Source organism: Notolepis coatsorum (assembly GCF_963971535.1).
Source record: "Notolepis coatsorum genome assembly, chromosome: 14".
Lineage (NCBI taxonomy): Eukaryota > Metazoa > Chordata > Actinopteri > Aulopiformes > Paralepididae > Notolepis > Notolepis coatsorum.
Genome location: NC_140178.1, coordinates 83,908,717 through 83,934,489, shown reverse-complemented (window position 1 = coordinate 83,934,489; position 25,773 = coordinate 83,908,717). Strand labels below are relative to the sequence as shown.

The window sequence follows — 25,773 nt, the reverse complement described above, 5'->3', positions numbered from 1 at the left end:
CACACAGACACAGACAGCTCTGCATGGACTGAGTCGTGATGGCGGATAGAGCGAAGCGTTCACAAGTGCAACAAAACATTTGCCAGTAAGGGTGGCAATACGAGCAATCTATCAAAACATTTGTTTGCAAAACACTATATTAGTGTGCAGAAATGCGCCGTATTCGACTGCCTTGCGCGCAGTGGTTCATCTGCATCCACGTCCACTGCAGCCGGTAAGCCAAGATACGGAGTTTCCTAGGCTAATAACGAATTATTACAAATAGGCTAATAAACAAAATAATTGTTTAGCTACAAATACTACAATCTAAAAACTTTTTATAGATCGTCAAGCTGAGGTCAGCCACCAATGTGTCCCAGGCCAGTGAGCCCACCACACATCCTCCCTCTACCTCCACCACCCAAAGTCCTTTCTCCCTAGCAGCTAGAGGAAAGATGACAGAGGATAGGGTGAACGAGTGTCACAGGGCTGTGACAAAGTTTGTTGTCAAAGGCCTGCACCCGTTCTCTACAGTGGAGTCCAAGGACTTTAGGTAACAACTAATCATTCAGTGTATATCGTTTTTTTTGTATACATAGTTGTCTAACTTGTCTGTTGTTGTTATAAGTTATTATTGAAGCAGCTATTCCCACCACTCCACACACATTTACAATAATTCAATCATTTCTAATCTTTACTGTAGGGAGATGACCAATGCTCTCAACTGCAAATATAAAAATCATAAAAAAATTATCAAAAAGAACCGATAAGAGTATCGATAAAGTACCGAACCGTTAAGCAGTATCGATAGGAGTAGTAGTATCGATAAAATCCTAACGATACCCATCCCTAATCACAACAACACGTTATTTGACTTTCGGTCATATATTTTCGGTGCTAAAACCCTTTCGGCCGAAAGCCGAAAGAGCCTTTTTAACCATTTTCGGCCAAAGAGACCAGGCTCATGCATGTGCTATAAGTATAAAGCTAAGCTTTGCAAAACAAGTATGCAGTCCTCAAGTTCAAGTAAAAAACAAAAAAGGCACGTTTCTGGGTGCCTGTTAACTCATTGACTGCCACGCTGTTTTCCCATCTTTACTCAATGGCGCCAGCATCATTGACCATTTTCGCGATGTTTGCGGACCCATCGTGTGTTCTGTATTAGCTATGGAGACAATAGTATGGCTCCTTTGACAGGCATTGTTTATAGTGCAACACTGACAAACGAGTTCATTTCTACATACATTAGTTTGTGCCCTATTCCACGCTAAACATCACCCCTTTCCAAAATAATCCAGTATTTTTTTCTAGATTGTGAGATATGACGTGTTATATGCATATGCCCAAATCGTTTGGGTTGCCCGCCTGAAACCTATATTATTTCCAAATCAAAAAGGTATATACCATATATAGATGTTTCTTCACAAAATCATCGTTTTACGAAGCTACATCGTTACCAAAAGCATGTTTTAGGTTTGGTAAAAGATGACGCTGTGATCGATACAAAAGCATGTTTTAGGTTCGGTAAAATAGACCTAGGATAGACCTTACCTTAGTTAGAAGGTACTCCAAAATTAATAATCCCAGCAATCCCATCGCTATCGCAATTATTCGTGTGCTTCGGGGCATGGCTATAATACGGGAAACAATAGCTTTCAGGCAATCGGATCTCCGACAGATTGCTGTGTGCTAGGCTTGGGCGGTATGACGGTATACCAGGATATTTCGAAATCCCGCCGGTATGATTCTCAATACCATGACGTCACAGACTGCTATTACACTGACACGGAGTTGATTGTAGTGCACAGCACGCGCCAGCAGAGGGTTACGTGGCTATCGTTCTGTGAGCTAGCGTTAGTACTAGGCTGGTGCTGGCTAAGGGGGCTTTCTCACTCACCCATTCGGGTCCGTTCCGATCCGTTCTGGTCCGTTCCGTTTGAGTACGAACCCCCCCCCCCCCCCCCCCCCCTCTAGTCTGTGTACACACTTCAGTCTTGGTGCGCTCCGGGTTCTGTTTATGGTTTGCATTTTGAGCGTGTACGCTTGCCGTAGGCGTTGATGTCACGCTCGAAAATGTAAACACAGGAAGTGTTAACATGGCGCTGGAGACTGAATGCCGATATAAAATAAACAAATAACCAATAAATATGAAGTTATATTTGAACCTCTGTTGTCAAGCCTCGTCAATATAACCCACCCCCTTTTCTCACGAATGGATGGTGTTGTAGAGTCCGCTTGAGCATTTCCCAGGGCTAATGCTAAGCTAACGGCTAACGCTAGTTAGCTTAGCCTATTACTAGTCTAGTATAGCCACTGTAGCACTTATTTTTCAGCAAAGAACGTGCAATAAACAAAACGGATACATTCACTGTGTTCTGCCTCTCATTTGTTGACGAAACAAAACTAACATCAACACAATTGAACACCAAAAGCGGAGTTTAGTCTCATCGGCGCCGATTGTTAGCTTACATGCTAACGTGAATGGAATATGCCAGTATAACAGTATAGCATTGTGGCTAGCAGCTAACGTTAGCTCACGTTAGCCAGCCAGCACCAAACTGATGATATCGGGAGCTATCAGTAGCTAGATAACATTAAGAGACACCGCTGGTCTAATAGAAATAAATGCATTCGAACAAGAAACCAATGTATAGGCTAACTAACGTGGCTATCATTCTGTGATTTGTTTACTTGGTAACACGGGTTGCTAAGGAATTTAGGTTAGAGGTTGAAGAAAGTGCACTTTTAGGTTGAAAGAACGGCCCTAATGTCAACGTGTTTCAATATAAGCGTTATGTCTGGTGATAACGAGTATATTGTTAGCTGTGTGAAAAAACGACACTGAGGGGAGTGGCCACTGGCTAAGTACTTTCTGTCTCGGGTATCGGAGGGGAGACGCACGGAAATGAGAGGAGACGCAGCTAAATCCATTCCGATACAGCCCAGTACTTTGTTGGCGGTGTGAAAATATGCAGAGAAACATTAATATCTTTGGAACCGTTTGTGTTCAAATGTATCAGAATCGGGAGATGATCTTCTCTTCGTCACAATTTAAATTGTATTTCTCCGCACAAAAGCTGGCTGGCAGTCGCATTGAATACTCTACTGCAGTACGTGCTCTGAAAGTCTGTAAACTTGCGCATAACCGAGTATAGAGAGATGGCTCTATAGCAGAGGTCCCCAACCATCGGGTCGCGGACCGATACCTGGCCGTGGATCATTTGGTGCCGGGCCACAAAGAAAGAATAAAGTAAAGTTTCATTAGTCTTCCGGGTATTTTACTTACTAAAATGGCCACTTCCGCCCTCGGAGCTAACCAACAACCGGACACTCAAGCAGATAACGAGGGTAATAACTTCCGGTCGGGGGGTTCCAAAATAAAAGAGTGACGTCTATAGAAATACGTTTATTTTGTACATTATCTAACGTTAACACGAACCTAAACTAACTTTAGGTTAGTTGTAACGTTAGTTTAGGTTTGTGTTAACATTAGATAATGTACAAAATAAACATATTTCCGCTGCTATAGACGTCGCTCTTTTATTTTGGAACCGCCCGACCGGAAGTTATTACCCTCGTTATCTGCTTGAGTGTCGGTTGTTGGTTAGCTCCGTTAGCGTACAGCATATCAACACCAGCCATGGGAATTAGAGCTGCCGCGGTATTGATATTTTCCTTACCGCACGAATTTGCGAAATATTTCCTACCGCCGCGGTTATTACCGCACAGTGCGCACAAAAAAAAAAAAATTGAATGCATTTTTTTTTTTTAGTAGTCTACTCTTATAGCCTGCCTCTAGTCTAATGGCGCTTTTCCACTGCATAGTACCTACTCGACTCGACCCGCTTTAGGCACCTGGTACTTCGTTCCTTTTCCACTGCAGCCAGGTACTACTCCGTTTGTCTCCGTGTGGGGATGCAGGCGGGGCCGCTCGCTTGTGTACACTGAAAGCTCCGTGGGCATAGATGTCCGAGGGCTTGCAGCAAGCCAGAGTTTAACACAGTTTCAATCAATCAATAACAACATTAACCAACCAGACTCTCGTTGCGTCTATTCTGCCAAAGCTAACGTTACCTCTCATTGTGTATTCTACCAAGCAAACCCGGGTTTAACGTTACCTCTCGTCTATATCGGCTGACGGTAGTATAACTGTTAGGCTAATAACAACAACAAACTTAACACATCAGCGATCTTGTTGTGACACTAAACTCTTCGCTCGGTGGTAAATTGGGTTGATGTCGGTTTTGTTTCATCAATAAATAAGGCAGAATACACAGTGAATCCATTCTTTTTTGTTTATTGCACTTGGTTCTGTCGCAAAGACGCAAACAAATCCTGAATGAAATGCATCCTTAGCGAGGCAGTAAAGATGGCGGCGCCGGCGTTCTGTTTTTGTTCAGAGGCTACAAAGTGTGACGCGTCTCTCTTCTGACCAGTCAGTGGTCTGCAATGTTTCACATGACTTTTCTGGTACCACTTCTACCCAATAGGGTCGCTTGGAAGTTGGAACCGAGTAGGGTACATCTGCAGAGCCGCAAGCCAACTTTATTATTATGATAAAAAACAGCGGTGACGCGGTATTCAGCCTAACTCTGCGGTGAGCGTGATGCAACAGCGATACCGCGGTGATGCGGTTATCGCGGCAGCTCTAATGGGAATACTGTTTTCTAAATTGGGGAGGCTTTTAATCGTCAAGGTAAGAGGATTTTAAGTCATGGTATCCATAAACTCCAATCGGTTCGGATCATTTGAATGAAATGAGAATGTAAACAAACACGGCGTAACGTTAGTAAGTATCACTGCGTTGCATGAAATCACTGACTGTGCCCCGAGAGGAGTGGTTTGGCAAAAAATAGTTCAGAGTATATTTGCTAAGCATCCCTTAGAAAACGTAATTGTCGAATTCAATTATTTTCTCCACGTGGTAAATACACAGGTCACAACATGTTTACAGGAACGTTTTGGAGTTGTATTTGGAGTGTATTTCGTGACTGTAGGGCACTGTAGGGAACGTCAGGGTACAAGTCTGACCTACTTCCAGTGATGAAGCTAAGCTACGCTAACGGAGCGGCTGTTCCCTAAGCCTAATGCACACAGAGAAGAAAAGGTTATGTATCTTCTCGTCTAACTCCAGGGAAGATGGCAAATAAGCTAATTTCCCAAAATGTTGGAGTTTTCCTTTAACAAGACCCTATTATCTGTGCCTGGTCACATATAGTAACTTATTATACTGTGATTCTCTCCCAACCTCTCTTGGCAGAGGTGTGACCAGCAATAGCAACCCCTCGCCTATCCCCACTAAACCCCAAGTGGGGTGTGGGGGTCCTTTTTTTTTAGCGAGAGAGAGACAGGTAAGTCTGGGGATGAGAGAGACAGGCGGGGGGGTCTAGTGTCTAGTTGGGGGGTTATGAGGGACAAGTAAGTCTGGGGATGAGAGCGACAGGTGGGCTCCAGCTGGTCCTTACCTGCGGGTGAGGAGAACTGAAGCAGAACACTGTTGCAGCCCAGTGTGATGATGAACGACTGCTTTCCCACACGGCTGCACTCTGTATCCCTGGAGACGGAGCACTTGAACACGCACGTTTCCTCCCCTGGGGGGGGGGGGGGGGGGGGGGGGGAGGAGAGGGTTAGGATGGATGAGACATACCTGCAAATGCGCATACACACACACACACATCTAATATCAAAGCACAGGAATATTTGTGAATGACACCATATCCCGACAAAGACCAATAACCAGGATCTTAATCTAGCAGTATATTTTCTTAATGTCTGGCCTAGAGAAGGTTCAGTGCTGCATGTGTTCAAGTGTGATTTTCTGTGGAGATCGTTTCATTTACTAACATTTGAATTTTCCAGCGTCGTAGATGACAGTATATTGTGAGACTTGCGGATTTCAGAATTTGCATTTTCTATTTGCATGTACTGTTCCCTCTGTCCAACACATACACACACATGAGGCTATCTGATAAAGGCAGTGGTAAAGTAGGGCAGTAAAACTGTAGGGCAGCACCATGGCCAGTCTTAAGGTTCACCTCCCATTTACATTTACAGGAGGATGTAAAGCGGGCATAAACTGAAACGTGCCTCTGACGCACAAATTCACTCTTGACTTAAATGTGTAACTGCTCTGAGGAAATTCTCTCCCTCTCGTGATTCTCAAACTGTGGGGTGCAAGCAAATGTGGAGAGCCTGCGCGCACACAAGAGACATTTTCTGTTTACTTTAAACGCTAACATCTTACAGCATAATGCTACAGTCCTATGTCATATACCAAATGAAACAGCACATTCTGAGGTTTCTGAAGATATGGTGCATAATATTCTACCTCACCCAGAATCCCAATAGGAAGGCAATGTTTTAGGCAAATGTGCACATAAGGCCGGAAGCTACTGTTGCCACTGTGCCAAACTCACCATGACGCAGCTCAACTAGACCCTGGAGATTTACATGACTTGGTTTATGTCAAGAGCAAGGTTTCTTCTACAAGGTAAAAGACTTTGTCAGTAAACATATTTTGGTGTTGGTGATAGGGCTGACGTTCAAATATTTTTTTGGCATTCGAAGCTTCGGGGGCGAGATTCAATTTTAATTCGAAGCTTCGAGATAAAAAAAAATTGTATTACTATATATATATATTTTTTATTTTGTGGGACTTGTACAGCACTTTGGTCAACGTTGTTGTTTTTAAATGTGCTCTATAAATAAAGTGGATTGGATTGGATTAGTTAAATTAATAATGAGTCGGGAGCTGCGCTGCCTGGGCGGCTGCTCTCCGTTACACAGCCAACAACATTACATTACATAATTATGTTGCAACCTTCATCTATAAAGCAAACAATTATATAAAAATATGTATATGTAGTTAATAGAGACAAAGGCAGAATTCGACATAACACTATAGAAAAATACTAGAGAATTGTCAGTGCTGTAAAGTTTAAACCTTTTTAAATCTTAGACAAACGAAACACTTTGCTTTCATGAAATATTGTAAGCCCTCATTTGAGGCTTTATAAAAGCAGCACAATGAACACAAATCTTGTCAGTGCCAAGTCCGACCTAATCTTAAATAACAAACGGCATTGCTTGTTGTAGTTAACAGAGAGGCAGAGTTGATTTTGCAGGTAAAAAAGAAAATAATAAATTAAAAAAATTTATATATTTTTTTTTTTATATATTCAAATTTTATTTTCCCATTCGAATCCCATGCCGATCGAACAAAGCTTTGAAGCTTTTAAGACAGCCCTAGTTGGTGATGCGTCTTTAAACGTTTCCACCGCTCAGTTATCCACATTGGCAGAGTATGTAGCATTTGCTTTATCAATCCAGGGTGTGTTTGCTTTGTCAATCCAGGGCACTGCTAGCGAGTGGGCCCGGGTGAAACATAGCTAAGGCCCCCGGAGGCTCATTATTAGCGAATAGTAAAGATGCAGAGAATCCAAATTGATCTCTTTTTCTGGAGGGGACAATAAAAACAGCTTTCTTATCTCCATGGAGGAACTGGGCTCTCGACAGCAGCACACAACAGCATGGTTAGAGGTCATTAAGAATGTGAAAGAACTTCTAAAATAAAACACACATATCTGCTCATATACAGTGGTGCTATAAAGTATGTGAACCCCCTGGGCGGCTAAGTGGTGCAGTGGGCAAGGCGCTCGCCACTAATGCAGGAGATGCTGGGTTCGAGCCCAGCTCTCGGCATTGCTACCAGCTTGGCTGGTCGTTCATACTAACGCAATTGGCAGTGTTAGGGGTGGGAAGCTGGTGGGTGGGGATCGGACGTTGTGGACAGCGACTCCTACAGGTCGGTTGGTCAGGGCTGTACGCTAAGCTTTTTCACTAGGGGCACACTTGCCCCTAAATGAGAAATTTAGGGGCAAAAAATATTTTTTAGGGGCACTTTTAAATAACAAATTTACCATTATTTATATCGATTGTTTTTGATTTAAAAAAAAAAAATATTTTATATACATTTTTTTTAATAAAATATATATATTATATAATCATACTTGTAGTTGTATTATCTGCGAGACATCGCCACCACGCAACAAGTCAAAATGCTCGCTATATGCAACCAGCTCCACTGTCTGTGTGTACTCGAGTAGCCTCCAGCTACGGCCAGGATTCTCCGGAGCTGCAGCTGGACCCTATTGACTATATTCAGCGTGCCCTCAGCTCGAATACGCATCGACTCAGTGTTATAAGACATTGATATCAGGAGCTATCTGAACTATTTAGTTTAATGGGACGTTTCGTTTTGAACAGTAAGCTAACGCGAGCTATCATGCACTGGAGCATTTGTTGATATCAGTAGCTAGCCGGCTGGCAGGCTCACCGAGGTCCCAGTGTCCCACTAGAGACTAGTGTTTACAACAGCCACGGGTGCGGGAGGAGCAGCAGACGCCGCAGCTCTCTCCGTGTGTCTGAGTTCAGTTCAGCTCACTATAGGAGGTCGAACGTGTCGAAAATATGAAGCAATACTAACTTTACTTTTCTTCATAGCTAAATCAGACAGTCAGCCAGTCTATCAGAGTGAGTGCTCAGTCGATTGTTCCCGCTGATCATACCTGCTGAGTGCTCACTGCTCAGCTCGCGTGAGTGGCGTCATCACACGCCTTGGATAATTTAGGAGTGAAATGCGAATGCAAGGCTTGAAAGCACTAATCGCAAGCCCGCCCCCAGATAATATTTACCAATCGCAACGGCCAATTAAAGGGGCAATTCGCGACCATCTCGTCGCAGTGTACAGCCCTGTTGGTGCGCCTGCGCAGCAAAATCAGGAAGCAACGGGCGGCGTTGTATCACTTCCGCAACGGATTTGATTTCCGGGGTTGGCCTGATTGGCCACGACGGCCACGTGACACGCCGCGGCAACGCCAGAGGCTGCTGTGTTTCACTGCCGCTTTCCCACTTCAACACCGCAGCAGCGCTGTCGCACCACATCTTCTGAGTGCAGAGCTGTTTAATCACTTTTCCCACTGCGTTACCAGTGGCGCGACGCTGGAGTTCACTTCGCCTTGCTGAATTAAAGAATGAATAAGTTAAACATGTCAATTCAGCAGTCAAAGTGTACTGTATAAATCTAACTTCATTAGACGGCCGACGTACGGCTCTCTTGTCCATTAATGGATATATAATGGATATTTTATTTATCTGCCACCGTGGTGTAATGGTTAGTCCTCATACGACCCGCGTTCGAATCCCCCCTTTTTCTAATATTTTTTTTTGCGATGTAAATGCTTCAATCTGGTGCACTTTGAGAGCTATATAAAGAATGACGCCCTCAAGCGTGTATCAGGCGGTCATTCTTTATATAGCTCTCAAAGTGCACCAGATTGAAGCATTTACATCGCAAAAAAAAAAAATTCGAAAAAGGGGGGATTCGAACGCGGGTCGTCCGCGTGAGAGGTATGAGGACTAACCATTACACCACGGTGGCAGATAAATAAAATATCCATTATATATCAATTAATGGACAAGAGAGCCATACGTCGGCCGTCTAATGAAGTTAGATTTATACAGTACACTTTGACTGCTGAATTGACACGTTTAACTTATTCATTCTTTAATTCAGCAAGGCGAAGTGAACTCCAGCGTCGCGCCACTGGTAACGCAGTGGGAAAAGTGATTAAACAGCTCTGCACTCAGAAGATGTGGCGCTGCTGCGGCGTTGAAGTGGGAAAGCGGCAGTGAAACACAGCAGCCTCTGGCGTTGCCGCCTCGGCCGCTGCCACAGGCCGCGGCGTGTCACGTGGGCGTCGCGGCAAATCAGGCCAACCCCGGAAATCAAATCCGTTGCGGAAGTGATACACACGACCCTCCCACGCAGACCCTCGCCGCTGAGAGATTGCGCTGTACAGGTGAAAAGATGCGACAGCTGCCTCCTCGTGTACCGGAGGGGACACGTGATGCAAGGCTTCGTCCACATTGCAGCCGGCCTGTGGGAGGCATGGCCTAACAGCGTTCGAGACAGGGGAGGGTAGAATTGGACGATACGAAATTGGGATGGGAGAAAAATAGAAAATGGGAGAAAAAAGTAGATAAAAAAAAATATGTGAACCCCTTTGGAATACCGTAGTCTGTTTTTCAAATATTTCACACATTAATCTTCATTATATCTTCATCTAAGACAGTGTTTCTCAACTGGTGGGTCGCGGGGCCATTTTGAGTGGGTCGCGGATGTGTGTGAAAAAAAGAAAAAAAGTTATTCTTTTTTTTGCACTACCTATCTTTGTGAAAGTGGCTTCTCAGCTCTGGTCCAGCTGAAGACAAAGCAGAGGAACAGATTGGACATTGAGCATGACCTCAGAGTTGCTTTGTCTACCATCACCCCAGACTTTGAGACTTGTCAGGAGCAAACAACATCCCCAGTTATCCCATTAGTTCCCTGGGATGTTAAGCTAAGAAGTCTGCTAAGAAGGATATATTATTTATTATTATTTTATTTCATTGTGTTTTTAGCCCTATAGTTGCACTTTTGTTGCAACCCCAGTTATCCCATTAGTTCCCCCAAACTTAGGTATGTTATGTTAAGCTAAGAAATCTGCTAAGAAGCATATATTATTTATTATTATTTTATTTCATTGGGTTTTTAGCCCTAGTTGCACTTGTGTTTATTTCATGTTTTTAACAGTGCATGAAAGATTGTGTATAACGGCAAAAAAATAATAGTGGTTAAAAAATTTGGGTCGCGACTTAATGACTAAGGAAAATGTTGGGTCCCGAGGCTAGACCAGTTGAGAACCACTGATCTGAGATACATTTTCTTATAAAGCACGACATCATTGAAGGAAAACTTTTTTCTACAAGTATTTAAAACAAAAAACACATTTCCATGTAAATATTCCTTGGTAAAGATTGAACTTGAAGCGCATACATTTCTTTTTTGCAGCCTTTATTTTGAAAGTCCCACTGAGATTCTAAAGCTCTTGTCCAAGCGACACCTGGGTTTTTATTGCTTAACATTATTGTTTTGACCTTAAATGAATAAGAAAATTATTTTTGTCTCGCATAAATAAACCGTATAAGCTGTATGCTTACAATAAGAATATGCCATGGCATGTTGTTAGAACAAAAACATGAATCACCAAGATATCAGTGGTCTCGTAATTTTGCCCATAAAAGACATATTGGTAAAAGTCTATAATAGACTATAGTCACTATATACAATATAAATATAGACATTGCTAGTTATGTAGGCGTACTCCTTTTTCATTCTGTTCCCCTCAGTGTTTATGTAATCCTAGGCCAGTGTGGGTAGATGTGGTTCCAGGGACACATGACTCCTAACAACTACACCCTCTCTGGCCACAGAATCCAAATTAATCTTTAGGTTGTGGTTGGCAGGTACCACCAACACTATTATCAGATATTGCACAAATACCGGGCAAAAAAATAAGGGAGTCAGTGTCTGGGAATTCCCATGTTCAAATGTAATACTAGACCCATGTAGCCTAGACATGTCAGGTTTCAAGAGACTTGATTTTCAGGCATCCGAGGACACAGAAGGATCATTAAGAGCTACTGTGTCGGCTAACCAAATGTTACAGCTGATGCTGGCTAGTGTTAATCAAAGATGGTCTTTAACAGTAGCTAGCATTAAGACGCTCACAGAAGTACGGGGCACACACGTTATGCGCATGGACCAGTCCACAACCTCCTTTGATCAGATTATGTGCGAAATAAATCAGCATTGTTTTTTTTGGTGAAGTGCCCTTTAATAATACAGTTCCATGCTGGGTTCAAGGGTGCTGCTTTCACCCCAATAACAGAAATTCATTTCGGACCATTTTTTCAACATAACAAACTTCTCCACAATATGTGATGATTTGAGAGTGTCATGCTGTAGTAAAGTAAATGGGCCTCTTTATGTCCGTAGCTCCAAAAATGGGACTTTTGCATTTCGGCGGACACCATAAAAAGCTCCAAAGGCTGCTATGGCTCTCCTGTTCGTTGCCCATTGGTAGTGACATCCATCTGTACAGCCGTTTGGCGGTCGCTCTAACTCACTGTCTGCCTCCTACTACTTTGTCTACCGTTACGGTTTTAGTTTGACATTTTTGTGATGAACGGTTTTGTTTTCACTGTGAAGGAAGGGCGCGCTGCATTTACAACACAAGACAAAATGAGAGCAACATGGCATGCGGCACAATAATAGTTTTATCTCGATCATCTTGTTTTCATGATTGTGGGAAGCTAAAATCCTAATTGAAACTTGATTAATCGTCCAGCCCTATAATGGTGTGTGACCAAAAACCAGGACATTATAGTAAAATGGTGATATAATATCAGTGTAATTTTGCTTCCTGGTGAATGCCACATGCAAGCCCTAGAGGGTTTTTAGGCAATTCTCCTACACATCCCTTGTGGATTGTATTGTATTATATATGTAATTGTTTTAAATGTGTAAACAAACAAACACATGTTTGGACTGAGAGACGAGTCCCATTGCCACGTGGCCCAGGCACTGAGATACCAGTGCTGCTGGCCCAGGCCTTTCGCTGTAATCTGAGCTAATCCACCAGCTGTTATGGGATTAACGACGGCACCCTTAGATTAGCCAGATGCATCTTCTCATTAGGAAGCCAACAGAGGCACACACTGCGACTCACACCGGCGCTCCCGTCAAGACAGTTGACCCACACAGAACATATCAAGTGGGACATTTGTGTGCCAGTCGTGTGTTTATGCGTGTGAGAGAAAGTGTGTGTGAGAGAGAGATATTAAGGAGTGGGCAAAAGTGTCTCTCCTCATGTGCGACGGCATTTGATGCCAAGATGGGAGTGTGTGGCAGGCGCACATTTATGTCTCCGAGGCCCTTCACTCAACAACACGCTGCACCTGAAAGATGTGCAGCTGTTTCAGACCCACAGATTGTGTTACAGTCGCAGCTACAGGCCACTATGCACAACTTGAGGGCTTGCTTAGTTGAGAAGAGTAACTAGTGTCACGTGGAAATGGATCCGTCCTCTCTCAACCAAAGACATTCGTGGTCGAGGACTTTGTTGGAGCGTTGATTTCACTCGCAAATCTGTGGCGTTTGAGTTTGCCCGCATGCAATTATGTTTAAGGATTTCTCTACATCTACCAGAGATGTGCTCATAATTTCAGAAAACACCATAGTCTGTATGGGGGGGAAGAAACATGAAAAGCCACTAACAAAGTCTAGATCGGATTAATCAACGTAGACAGCTCTGCATGAAAAGAAAACTCCACTCATTTAATTAAAAGAGCTTAGCTCAAACTAAACATGTGAGATGTTTCTTTTACGTCCATATGAGGAAAGATTTTTACATGTCCAGATGGTAACAAGGGCAGAACTAACTTTCTTTCTCGTCGACAGTGCTGCTGGTGGATTAATCAATTCTACAGTCCTTTCATTGCTCTGAGCCTAAATTAAATGTTTTATTAGAAAGATTCTTCTTGTTAATCTGCTGTGTGCACATCGGTTATTTGCTATGTCAAGGAGGGCCACCACCAATAATTCCCAAACAGATGCAATAACACATTAATAATGTCACTTGGATTTACAGTCCTTACCACTGCTAAGAGTTTATATTGGCTGTCTCAGCTTGCCATCAATAACGTAAGAAGAACATGTGGCCAACTTCATCATAGTAGCATTTTTCTAGGAATAATTGATAAGTGTGTGGGGGGGGGGGGGGGGGGGTTGACCGAATTAACACTTTGGCTGCCATGGGTTAAATTCATTATCAACCGTAGGTTGCCGGCTCTATTTGTCTATAGAGAAAGTCCCCTTCTTTGCAGGGCTATAACTTTTTAAATTCTATTGCTACATTGCCATTATTAGGGCCCATTCAAAGTCCTATATGTATTGTTCATTGTGTAGCAACGTTAAACTTTTTCATTCACATATTCATAGTAAAGTATGGTCTAATGTATAAGTATGTTTTCATCTCTTTCTGCAGCTTTCTCCAGAACGTGATCTATAGCCCCAAATGCATTATATTGATGATGCAATACAGTTTTATGGCAATCAGCGCGATATAAAAAATTCCAACTAGACGTACTTCTAGAAGTTACTACACATCATCTGATGTTGACCGGATGGGCTAGGGGGCGTTTATAATTCCGTGGGCAGCGTTATACCAATCATCTAATGTGGGTCAAATGTTGATCATAGCAGTTAGTAGGGGTGGACGGTATGGTCTAAAATTTATATCACGGTATAATTTGAAGCATAGACGGTAACGGTATATATCACGGTATCATCGTTTTTGATAAAAAAAATTATTTTATATAATTTTTTTTTTTATTTTTTATAAAATATATATATTATATAATTAGACTTGTACTTGTATTATCTGCGAGACATCGCCACCACGCAACAAGCTCCACTGTCTGTGTGTACTCTAGTAGCCTCCAGCTACGGCCAGGATTCTCCGGAGCTGCACCTGGACCTATACTCGAGTAGCCTCGAGCAGAGCTACGGCCAGGATTCTCCGGCGCTGCACCTGGACCCTATTGGCATAACGTTACTTAACTGTGCTCAGCAAGCCCTCAGCTCGAATACGCATCGAATCAGTGTTATAAGACATTGATATCAGGAGCTATCTGTAGCTACTGCTAGCCGGATATATAACGTTAATACAACGCCTCAGTGAATTATTTAGTTCAATGGGACATTTCGTTTTGAACGGTGAACTAACTTGCGCTAACGTGAGCTAACAGGTAGCATACACGTCTCTACTAGACTTTGTGGAGCGTTTGTTGATGTCAGGAGCTATCGGTAGCTGGCCGACTAGATACCGTTCGGTTAGACAATTCCTCATCATGTATTAAACTAAAAGTGAATAGTTGACTGGGTCATTTTGTAACGGTAGCTAAGCTAACGTTAGCTCAGAGAGACGCCGCCTTCCTCCCGTGTCCCATCCCACTAGACTACTAGACCCGTGTTTACATGCGTGCGGTAGGGGCTGGCACGCCCACTGCGCGAAGCCTCCTAAATAACTTTTTCCAGTTCGCACATATCTATTATCTATGACTAATTCTATCTATTTTTAGGGGCAAATGCGAGTGAAATAGTCCCGCTGTGGTTACATGACGTCATTGCTATTTTAGAGCTGCCCTACCGGTTACACGGTATAGTCAAAATCCATACCGTAGAGCAAATTCATACCGTTTATACCGTATACCGTTTATACCGTCCACCCCTAGCAGTTAGACGGTCGAAGACGGTAATTTTACACGCTAAAACGCACCCCAGTCTCCGCGCGCCGTTGGGCGATCATCGTAGAGTAGAAATTTTATCATTATGGGATGTAGATTTACCCGGTCCATTTCCAGCTTGTATAATGGTATATACGTCCAAATCATGTTGTTTATAGAGTTATTGGCAATCGATCGCTATGTAGTGTGTCGAGATCGAGCCTCGGGACCTATAGCGAGTGCCCGGAAGTAATACGGGCGACCAGCACAACCTCTACGGCACTTCCTGTTAAGCGATTGCGCCGATCGGCCACCAGATGGCGCTCCTGAACCGCCAGAGAGCTCAGTGGGTCCTCCTGGTGGATCTCAGGCCAGCGGAGGGGAAATATGAATCCGGTCCCAGATTTTTGAAATAATTATATCAAAGACGCTGTAAAGCGTCTTCGGCAACTTGAGCATGGCCGGGAATGACGTGTTTAGGCGTTTCCCGGCACCCAAAGTGTTAAGATAAGATATTCCTTTTATTGAATCCTTTGAGGAAATTCGGGATTGTATTTTCTCGTAGAATAGCCAAAACCCTACACCAATATAGGGATACTAGTGAATTGCTGAAAAGTCTATGTGGAATTCCTTTGATGGGGCGTGCATGGTATGGAAACGTTTATCCATCATTGTAGAGCTTAGCTTGGAAATTACGCGTGTGGGCCACTGGGCCTGTGTGGATCACGCAATCATATAGATATAAAAAATAAAATAAAAAGACCACCCAGTGAAAACCCCTAGTAGTAGCAACATAAATGTGCACAGTCCTTCAACCTCTGCATCTCGGTGGGTCAAACCACTCGGCGTCAGCTGCTCCTTCTCAACGGGACAACAGCACAACAAAAGCTGCGAAGGAGCAGAGCGGGAGACGATGATGATGATGATGGCTATACACAGGAGGAGGAGGAGGCGGGGGACCCGGCTATTGTTCCGATGAGAACAAAGATGAATGCATAACTAATGTTTGGGCCCGTTGTCGCTAAAAAAAACGATTCACGAGAACGACTAAGTTACTATTGTAAAGAAATAGCCCCAGATATCCACTTCACTGCAGGTGGATCCTCTGGTCCACATGAAGCAGTAGCTGGAGCCCTCTAGACCGCAGCTCCCCACTTCAAAACAAACGAGCTGGCCACAGCTAGACGGCTAACCACCGTTGTTATCTGGATCACTCCGGCACAATATCGCTCACATTAATAAAAAAAAAAAAAAAAAAAAAACATGAGACGAATCCATCTGACGCACTACATGCCAGCTGGTCTGTTGCGTCATGACGGGCAAAGACATGAGTTATATAGCGAAAAGCGGGGTTTGTTGTGTTACACGAAGTGCGAAGTGAACCCAGCTATATCGGGGGCATGTCGGTCCACAGCTATCATTAACATCGCATTAGCTATAGCTCGCTGGCTACATTGTTAGACGACAGTGTTGCTAGCTATAGCTAGTTAGCGTTAGTTAATAAATGCTATGTTTAATTACCTTCCCCTGCGAGCTGCCAAAAGCTAGCGAACCTTTGTGTGCGTGACGTTATCAAGACAAAGGTCAATTAAATACAAACCACTAACTGGCCAACGACTAAATTAAGACTTTTATGAAGCTCTCATGAGAAGAGCAGGGGAGGCAACGTGGTCTCTGGAGCTAACGTTAGCTCCCCGGCTAGCGGGCACCGTAGACCGTTAGCATTGTGTAGCATTGGCCGGCGGTGCCAGGCCGAGCATCCCGTGTTCCCGGGGCCGCAGAGAGGGTCCAGCTCACCGTTCGAGAGGTTGATCAGAGCCGCGTCCTGTGTGGTTTTCACCTCCAGTCTGAGGGGCTGCTGCTCGGAATGACGCTGGATGTCTCCGTTCGCGTCTCCGATGGAGAGGAGCCGCACGCCGGGGAACACCGACACCGCCATCTTCGATCTGGGGGGGAAGAGACGACACAGCTCGCCTTGCTTTCGCCTTGCTCGTAGTGTGGCGCCGCTCACTCACATCCAATCCTCTCCAATGAATCCTCCAATCGCGAGGTTCTCCCCCACTGGATGCAGTGGCCGCTTCCATAGCGCCACCGTGTGGCGACTAGTGTTTGCTACGACGTCACGGTTTTTTTGGTCATTGAATGAATGAATGAATTAATGAATGAAAACTTTATTTAACAGATTGCAGAATGGGTACAATACAGTACGGCTCAATGCACACAATTGCTAAGGGGATGCAGACCAGAGAAAGACGTTTGTCTTGTTTACACCAGGGTCCCCCATTTTCAATTCATATCGACATTTATGACATTCACAACATACATGCCATTTATGGCATAGGGACATACAGGTATTTAGTACTGATACATTTGTGACATAAACGGTATTCAAATATACAGTACTAGTCTGTTAACCCATAGATCCTGACAGAGTATATAGATATGATGGGGAGGGGACTGTACATTAGGAGGGGGTGGGTGGGTGGGAGAGAAATATACATACAGTGGGGTGGAGACTGTACATTTGGAGGGGGTCGGTGGGTAGGTGGGAGAGAAATATACATACGGCGGGGAGAGAATATATACATGTGGTGGGGAGGAGACTGTCTATTAGGAGGTGGTGGGGGTTTTGGGCATTTACGGTGCCCAGTTTAGAATTGCAGCCTCCCGTAGGTGCTCTTTAAGAGCGGTTTTGAATGTGGGTAGGGATTCACATTCCTTTACAGCTTTGGGTAGGGCGTTCCACATTGATGTGGCATAATTGCAAAACGTGTTTAGTCCCTTGTTTGAGCCGAATCTGGGTTTAACATGATTTGTTGAGCTTCCTCTTGTGTAGTGGTTGTGGTATTCACTGACCTTTGGGAAGTATTTTGACATGTACATGGGTACCTTAGTCGTATAGTGTATCTTGTAGACCAGGCCCATTACAAGTTGCTGTACTCTGTCATCTACTCTAAGCCATCCTAGGTTGTCAAAGTGGGCAGGGGTGAGGTGGGTTCTGGGGGTAAGGTCAAGTAGTAGTCTGACCAGTTTGTTTTGTGATGTTTGTAATAGTAGCCTAGTTGATTATTGAGTAATTTCCTTTTTTTTGATCCACTTTTTTCTCCCATTTTCTATATTTTCTCCCATCCCAATTTCGTATCATCCAATTCAACCCTCCCCTGTCACGAACGCTGTTTCTTGCCTCCCACAAGCCGGCTGCAATGTGGACTATGTCATACATAGCACAAGTCCCCTCCGGTACTTGAGGTAACAGCAGTCGCATCTTTTCACCTGCGCAGCTCGATCTCTCAGTGGCGAGGAGTAACTCGTGGGAGGCTCACGCTGCCCCCGACACTTCCTGATTCTACTGCGCAGGCGCACCAACCGACCTGTAGGAGTCGCTGTCCACAACGCCCGATCCCCACCCATCAGTTTCCCACCCCCTAATACGGCCAATGTGTATTAGTACGGACGGCTAGCTAAACTGAAAGCAATGTGGAGCGCTGGGCTCGAACAGGCAAGCCCAGCGTCTCCGTCATTCGTGGCGAGCGCCTTGCCCACTACGCCACGTAGCCGCCTGATTATTGAGTAATTTCCAAAGTTCACGTGGTTTGTTTTTGTTTTCCTCAGTTTTGTCATTGATGACATTTCTTTTTGCGGTTTTGATCATGGTGTTTACGTCATTTCTTAGTCTGTTTCTTTGAATTTTTTGTTCAACCACGTGGGCTTGGAGTTCACTGTTTGAGCTTTTGGAAAGCTTTGTCTGACTTTTATGAAGCTCAGAGCATTTTTTGTCTCTGTGTAGCATCCTGAATATTCTACTAAGTATTCAGAAGTGCTGACTAACTGTTACTTTCCCTGTGTGTGTATAAAGTGTGATAGACAGTGTTCCTTTTGATATCTCGCCCGGTCTAATAACGAGGTGAGGTGCTACTCTTCTCCGGCTTCATTATGGATCACTAACACTAAGGTCGCTTTCACACAGGGGCTGTTTGGTCCGGACTTTCGGACCAGAATTCGATAGTCCGGTTTTTCGGGTCTGTGTGAATGCGCATCGAACTCGGTTTGCGGACCAAACAGTCGAACTCTGGTCCGCCTGAAAACGTCGGTCTCGGTTCGGCTTCATCGAACCAAACGCGAACCAAATATAGGAAGTGATTATTATTACCACTGCTCGCAGCACTCACTGCAAAACAAGCACACTGCATCTAATCTCTATCTATCTATCAATATATCTGTGCATCTTGGGAAGAAGGAAGAAAAAACGCGGCTTATTATTATTACCGAGCGCGGCTTATTATATTATTAATAAAACAGCTACTTGTGGGCACTCATAAAAACACCGTGGTCTACAAGTTGTTTAGCGAGAGGATGGTGGTAATGTGCTTCAATAGAACAATGGATCAATGCCATGTCAAAACTCGGCTCCGCTGATCTGGAGGGCTCCGCAGTCTACACACAGACACACACACACACGCGCGCGCGCGCACACAGGATCGCAGCCACACACACATTTCCACTGTCCAATAGACAAGCGCCCTTTTCGACCGCGTGACATTGTTCAGAAGGTCTCGGTCCGCCTGACAGATATCTGTGTGAATGCAGGCGAACCAAATGAAGAATGCAACAATGTTGCAACCAGTGGTGCAGTCGTGGTCACACGCGGTTACACGCCGTGTTACTAGATGATCAGTACGCGCGCACAAAGATGCGCTCTATCGATTCGTTGTGCGCTAAGTACGCGCGTGCGCGTGCGTGGCATGTTACCAGTTCCCATATTACGACTGCACCACTGGTTGCAACTTCACCCCCAGAACCGCACCGAGTCCACCAAAACTATATGTGAAAGCGACCTAACATTGAAGCAGCTTTCTCCCGTGCTGAAGTGGTCCTAGAGTGGGATCAGTGGCGGTTGCCAGCAGGGGGCAGTGTGGCGGTGGTGGCAGGTGGAGCGGAGGAGAGAGGGAAGCAACGAGGAAGAGAGGATTACCTGGGAGCCAGAGCACCAGGAAGCTCTCTTCGGCAGTGTACTCGGACATGAACAGTCGCAGCGGGTGTGTGCTCAGGAAGAGCCCAGTTGAAGGAGTGATGTTGAAGAGCCCCGTTGGAGAGTGACGGGTGATAAGAAGTACTTGCTAGTTGACGTGTTATCCTAGAAGTACCAGCGATAGTGTGTGAGTAAGCGATACAGAACAAAGGACTAACATCCATAGTTAACGGGTTATAGTAGTAAGTGTGCAGTGTATTAGCATGCTGCTAACGGCTCCATCTGACTCCAGTAGACTACCGGGCGCGCGGTGCTGAAGACCGGTGGTACAGTCAGCCACGTTGCGTTAGTAGTACAACCGATATAGCAGGAGGGTGCATTCAGACCCGCAGTTTAGCTGTGTTTAGGGTAGCCAACAGTATTAGCTCGCGCGACAGCAGCAACCAACAGCCAGCAGTGAACGTCTCCCCGACGCCGCAGAGGACGCCTCTCCCCACCAGCAGAGGTCGCCATCACAGCACGCTCCTCCAGTTCACCACTGCCCATGCTGTTCACCCCAGCCCGCTGGCTGTGCTCGCGGGATCGCCCGACGCCATCTTGTCACCTGGACGAGAGGTGATAAGAGTGGGTCCGCCATCTTGGCTAAGTACGAACGGTACCTCATGTATCCACATCAATGTCCATTCAAGCGAACGCTAACGACCAGTGTCTAAGGGGTACCCCAAACAATATAAGCCGGCTTTAGTGTAGGTTTTATTTTGGTAACGTGGGCCCACATTTACTTGGTTTCTTTTGTATTTTTGTATTATTATTGTTGTTTGAATTCCCAATGATTTCTCTACTTTATGCCTGGGTCTCCCCTAATCCAAGCAGGGTATTATTAATGTATTGAGCACACGGTGCCTATGATGGGAATAGTGTTCCCCTACATTACCAGTGAGAGCACCCGGTGCCATTTATGAATACGTGCTATCTGAATAAATCTGAAGTACAACCTGTAACTGATAAACTGCCCAGGCTTCAATATAAAGTAGATAGAATTGGGAGCACTGTGTGTGTGTCTGTTTCTTCCATTTTCTAACCTAACCCCTGGGTAAATACTGTGACTGCATAATTATTTAACCCTTCCACCCCATTCACAGTATATTAATTAAAGGGTCTATACCGGTGGTCAAGGAAGGGTACTGCTTAAAAGGAAGCCCAATAACACTATTGAACTGACAGTCACCGGGTGTGGGAGGGCTGTCGGAGGTACTGGGGGAAGTGAGAGTGTGTGGGGAGCTACTGCTGACCGCCTTGGAAGGCGAGGGAGACCAGAGTACCATTCCCCAGGTTAGTAAATCCTGGGCCCCATCCACTCTTGCTGCAAGCCCTCCAGAACGACGTTCCGGGCCAAAGACGGGGGTACCTATAGATCCAATTCTATAGTATCCTGCTACCAGGTGGCTGTGTACTACTACTCCCATAAGCAGGGATAATCCACCCTTCTACATCTGGTTTTCATAGCAGCCATTTCAATGTGCATCCATGGCTCAGCGCGATTTTTAACCCTGGTGGTTCTTAGGGCTGCCATGTTGTTGAGTATTGTTGTGAATTTGGTTTTGAATCCAAGCCATGTTTCTTCAACCTTCAACCTCAGTAACCCGGATGAACGGATTTTAAAGGAAAACTCCAACATTTTGGGAAATTAGCTTATTTGCCATCTACCCTGGAGTTAGACAAGAAGATAGAGATACATACCTGAGGAAAACAAAAACAAACCATGTGAACTTTGGAAATTACTCAATAATCAACTAGGCTGCAGTAAAAAACTTAAAACCAGATTTTCAAATATAAACATAAAGACAGATATCACGCTCATCACAGACAAGCTGGAAGTGGCCAATTACTTAAACATTTTCTTCACAAACATAGCCACAACACTGGTAAATAAACTACCCACCCACTCAGGGCATTTTGGGGTAGAACACATCATAGCCTACTACAATAACCTAGGGGTCCGCAAAGACGATTTCAAACTAGAAATGGTAACAACAGTTGAGGTACTCAAAAAACTGAGCGCCCTCCAACCTAACAAGGCCACTGGCCATGACAATATCCCCTCCAAATTCCTCAGAGACTCAGCAGCCGCCATCACCCCAGTCATCACACACATAATAAACCTCTCCATAAAACAGGGACACGTACCCAAAGACTTCAAAATTGCGAGAGTAACCCCCCTGCACAAAAAGGGCAGCAAATTAGACCCAGGCAACTACCGCCCTGTTTCTATTTTTATTTTTTTTAATGATATTTTTCCCCCTTCTTTTTCCGTTTTTCTCCCCTCCCAATGTTAGTCGTTATGCCAATTCCCAATCCCCTTCCTGGTCGTTGCGCACTCTACCCCCTACCGTCTGCTTCCTCCGACACGTGTACCCAGCCCACCACTTCTTTTCACCTGGCAGCGCGGACTCTCACTGGGAGAGTGTAACGTGTGGAAGGTCACACTACCTCCCTCCAGATCCTTCCCTCGCTGTGCAGGCTCCCAGACCGAACTGTAGGAGTCGCTGTTTGGAGTCGCTCTGACCCACCCACCGGTTTCCCTCCCGCTGACTCTGACAATCGAGCCAGTATGACGGCCGGCCAAGCCGGAGGCAACACTGACAGCCGGATTCGATACCAGTGTCTCTTGCGTTGGTGACGAGCGCTTAGTCCGCTGCGCCACCCAGCCGCCCCCTGTTTCTATTTTTACCTCCATCTCGAAAGTCATGGAAAAAATAGTATACGAACAGGTCGAAAAGTACCTTGCGGAAAAAAATCTGGCTTCAGAACATCCCACTCAGGGGCGGACCTAGCCCATTTGGCGCCCTAGGCGAGATTCACCACTGCGCCCCCCCCCCCCCCAAAATGTTTTTTCTTTTCTTTTTTTTTTAATATTTTTTTTTTTTTTTTTGGCTTTTTTCTTCATAGTTCTCTAACGTTAGTCTTTCTTTCCTCAACGTTCAATTCTATAAACACTTGACCGATACCCATCAATGCACAGCGCTCTAGCATGTTCTGACTGTGAACACCTAAAGCTGAGGCTCAGACCGACCGACCGTTTTAGATTTTTGGCTCATTTTCCCTTATGTTAGAATTTTTTTAATGTAAAAATAATGGTTGCAGATATAGAGGGGGGCGCCAAAACTGCACAATAAAAAAAATAAAAAAAATACAAATAAAAAAATAATATATATATATTTTTTTTTTGTCGCCCCCCTCTGGGTGGCGCTCTAGGCGACCGCCTATATCGCCTGTAGGAAGGTCCGCCCCATTCCCACTCCACTGACACATGCCTTCTCTATTTTTTTTTATCCACTTTTTCTCCCATTTTCTATTTTTCTCCCATCCCAATTTTCGTGTCATCCAATTCTTTGAACGCTGTTTCATGCCTCCCACAAGCCGGCTGCAATGTGGACTAAGTCATACATAGCACGAGTCCCCTCCGATACTCGAGGTAACAGCAGTCGCATCTTTCCACCTGCGCGGCTCGATCTTTCAGAGTCAGGGGTCTGGGCTTTGGAGGGGCCCCGCCCCCGTCGCTTCCTGATTCTACTGCGCAGGCACACCAACCGACCTGTAGGAGTCGCTGTCCACAACGCCTGATCCCCACCCATCAGTTTCCCTCCCCCTAATACTGCCAATGTGTATTAGTGCGGACGACCAGCTAAACTGAAAGCAATGTGGAGCGCTGGGCTCGAACAGGGAGGCGAACCTGTTCGAGCCCAGTCTCCAGTATTCGTGGTTGAGAGCGCCTTGCCCACTGCACCACGTAGCCGCCCTTATGCCTTCTCTATTTGAACGACCACATCAAACAAGAGGTGGAGGTGGGCAAATACTGCGGCATGATCATGCTGGACCTACAAAAGGCCTTCGACACTGTCAATCACTCCATTCTGATTGACAAACTAAAAGCAATTGGTTTTGATAGTCTATCAGTGAGCTGGATGCAATCCTACCTGGAGGGGAGAGAACAGATGGTGGAGGTAAACGGTACCCTATCCCCCCCCCCCCCTCCCAGTGAGCTGTGGACCTGTGGTGTTCCACAAGGAAGCATACTAGGACCGCTACTGTCCCTAATTATGCAAATGACATGTCGTCAGCTTGTGACTGCAACTTGTTCCTGTTCGCAGACGACTCAGCCCTGCTGGTCTCTGACAAGAACAAGTTACAGGTTGAAAAAACCCTCAGCTCGGAACTAGGCAAAATCTGCACCTGGCTCGCTGATAACAAACTATCATTACACCTGGGTAAAACAGAGTCCATTCTCTTCGGTTCAAATAACAAACTCAGCAAGGCCGACGGCTTCTCAGTTACAGTGGGTGACAATATTGTCACAAGGAAAGATGAAATTACATACCTAGGTTCCATCCTAGAGGCTAATCTTTCCTGTGACAAAATGGCATCCAATGTAATAAAAAAAGTCAACCAACGAACTAGATTCTTGTACCGGATCTCCTCTCTGGTAAACAAAAATACCCTGAAGACTCTGGCAGGAGCACTTATTCAAGGGTACTACGACTATGGCTTGCACCTCATGGTACCAAAGCACCTCAATGGTGCTAAAAACAAAATTACAAACATCACAAAACAAACTGGTCAGACTACTGCTTGACCTTACTCCTAGAACCCACCTCACCCCTGCCCACTTTGACAACCTAGGATGGCTTAGAGTAGACAACAGAGTACAGCAACTTGCAATGGGCCTGGTCTACAAGATACACTACACGACTAAGGTACCCATGTACATGTCGAAATACTTCCCAAAGGTCAGTGAATACCACGACCACAACACCAGAGGGAGCTCCACAAATCATGTTAAACCCAGATTCGGCTCAAACAAGGGACTAAACACGTTTCGCAATTATGCCACATCAATGTGGAACGCCCTACCCACAGCTGTAAAGGAATGTAAAGGAATTTTAAAACCACTCTCAAGGAGCACCTACGGGAGACTGCTATTCGAAACTGGCCCCTGTAAATGTCCTAACCCAACCCCCTCCAATGTACAGTAAATGTCCTGATTGATTGAAAACTTTATTAACAGATTGCAGAATGGGTACAATACAGTACGGCTCAATACACACAATTGTTAAGGGGATGCAGACCAGAGAGACTTTCGTCTTGTTTACATCAGGGTCCCCCATTTTCAATTAATCAGGACATATATGACATACATATAGACAGTACTGCTTCATCTATAACCCCCATGTGTTTGTATGTTGACCTACTGTATCCTGCACATCTTTTTTCTTTAACCTGTACTTAATTTGAGCTACAAACTATGGTCATTTTGTCATGGCAGTGTCATATATGGCCCGTATCATTCATATGAACTACCCCCCTTTACCAGCACCATAAAAGATAGGATACAATTGGAAACCTTGGAATCTTCCATTAAAAAGTGAGTGATGAAATTGTGGTTAAAAGCTATGGTGTCTTTGCAGTCTGTGAAGGCCCTTGACCTGGCAGACTGTGCAGTGAGGGGAACGGCTCCCTCCTACCTCCAGTCAATGGTCTCTTGAGGCAGCCAGAAGATAGAGTGCAGGGATGTATAGTTAATTCAGACACACTCCTATCCGAGCTCATGGGGGGGGGTCATCAAAACGAAGCAGGCAATCTTCCGTCAGACTAAAAAC

At 44.9% G+C, this 25,773-nt stretch overlaps 1 protein-coding gene across 1 annotated transcript in view; it reads right to left on the bottom strand.

The window, feature by feature from the left end:
• The window catches only part of carm1 (coactivator-associated arginine methyltransferase 1), a 60,022-nt gene extending 42,895 nt beyond the window's left edge, over positions 1 to 17,127 (bottom strand). Inside the window, exons 1-2 of the mRNA XM_084329580.1 lie at positions 16,945 to 17,127; positions 5,445 to 5,570 (exon numbers count right to left, since the gene is read on the bottom strand). Of these exons, the coding sequence (XP_084185706.1) occupies positions 5,445 to 5,570; positions 16,945 to 17,086 (268 nt within the window). The 5' untranslated portion in view covers positions 17,087 to 17,127. The remainder of the gene's footprint in view (positions 1 to 5,444; positions 5,571 to 16,944) is intronic.
• Positions 17,128 to 25,773: the final 8,646 nt, after the last annotated feature.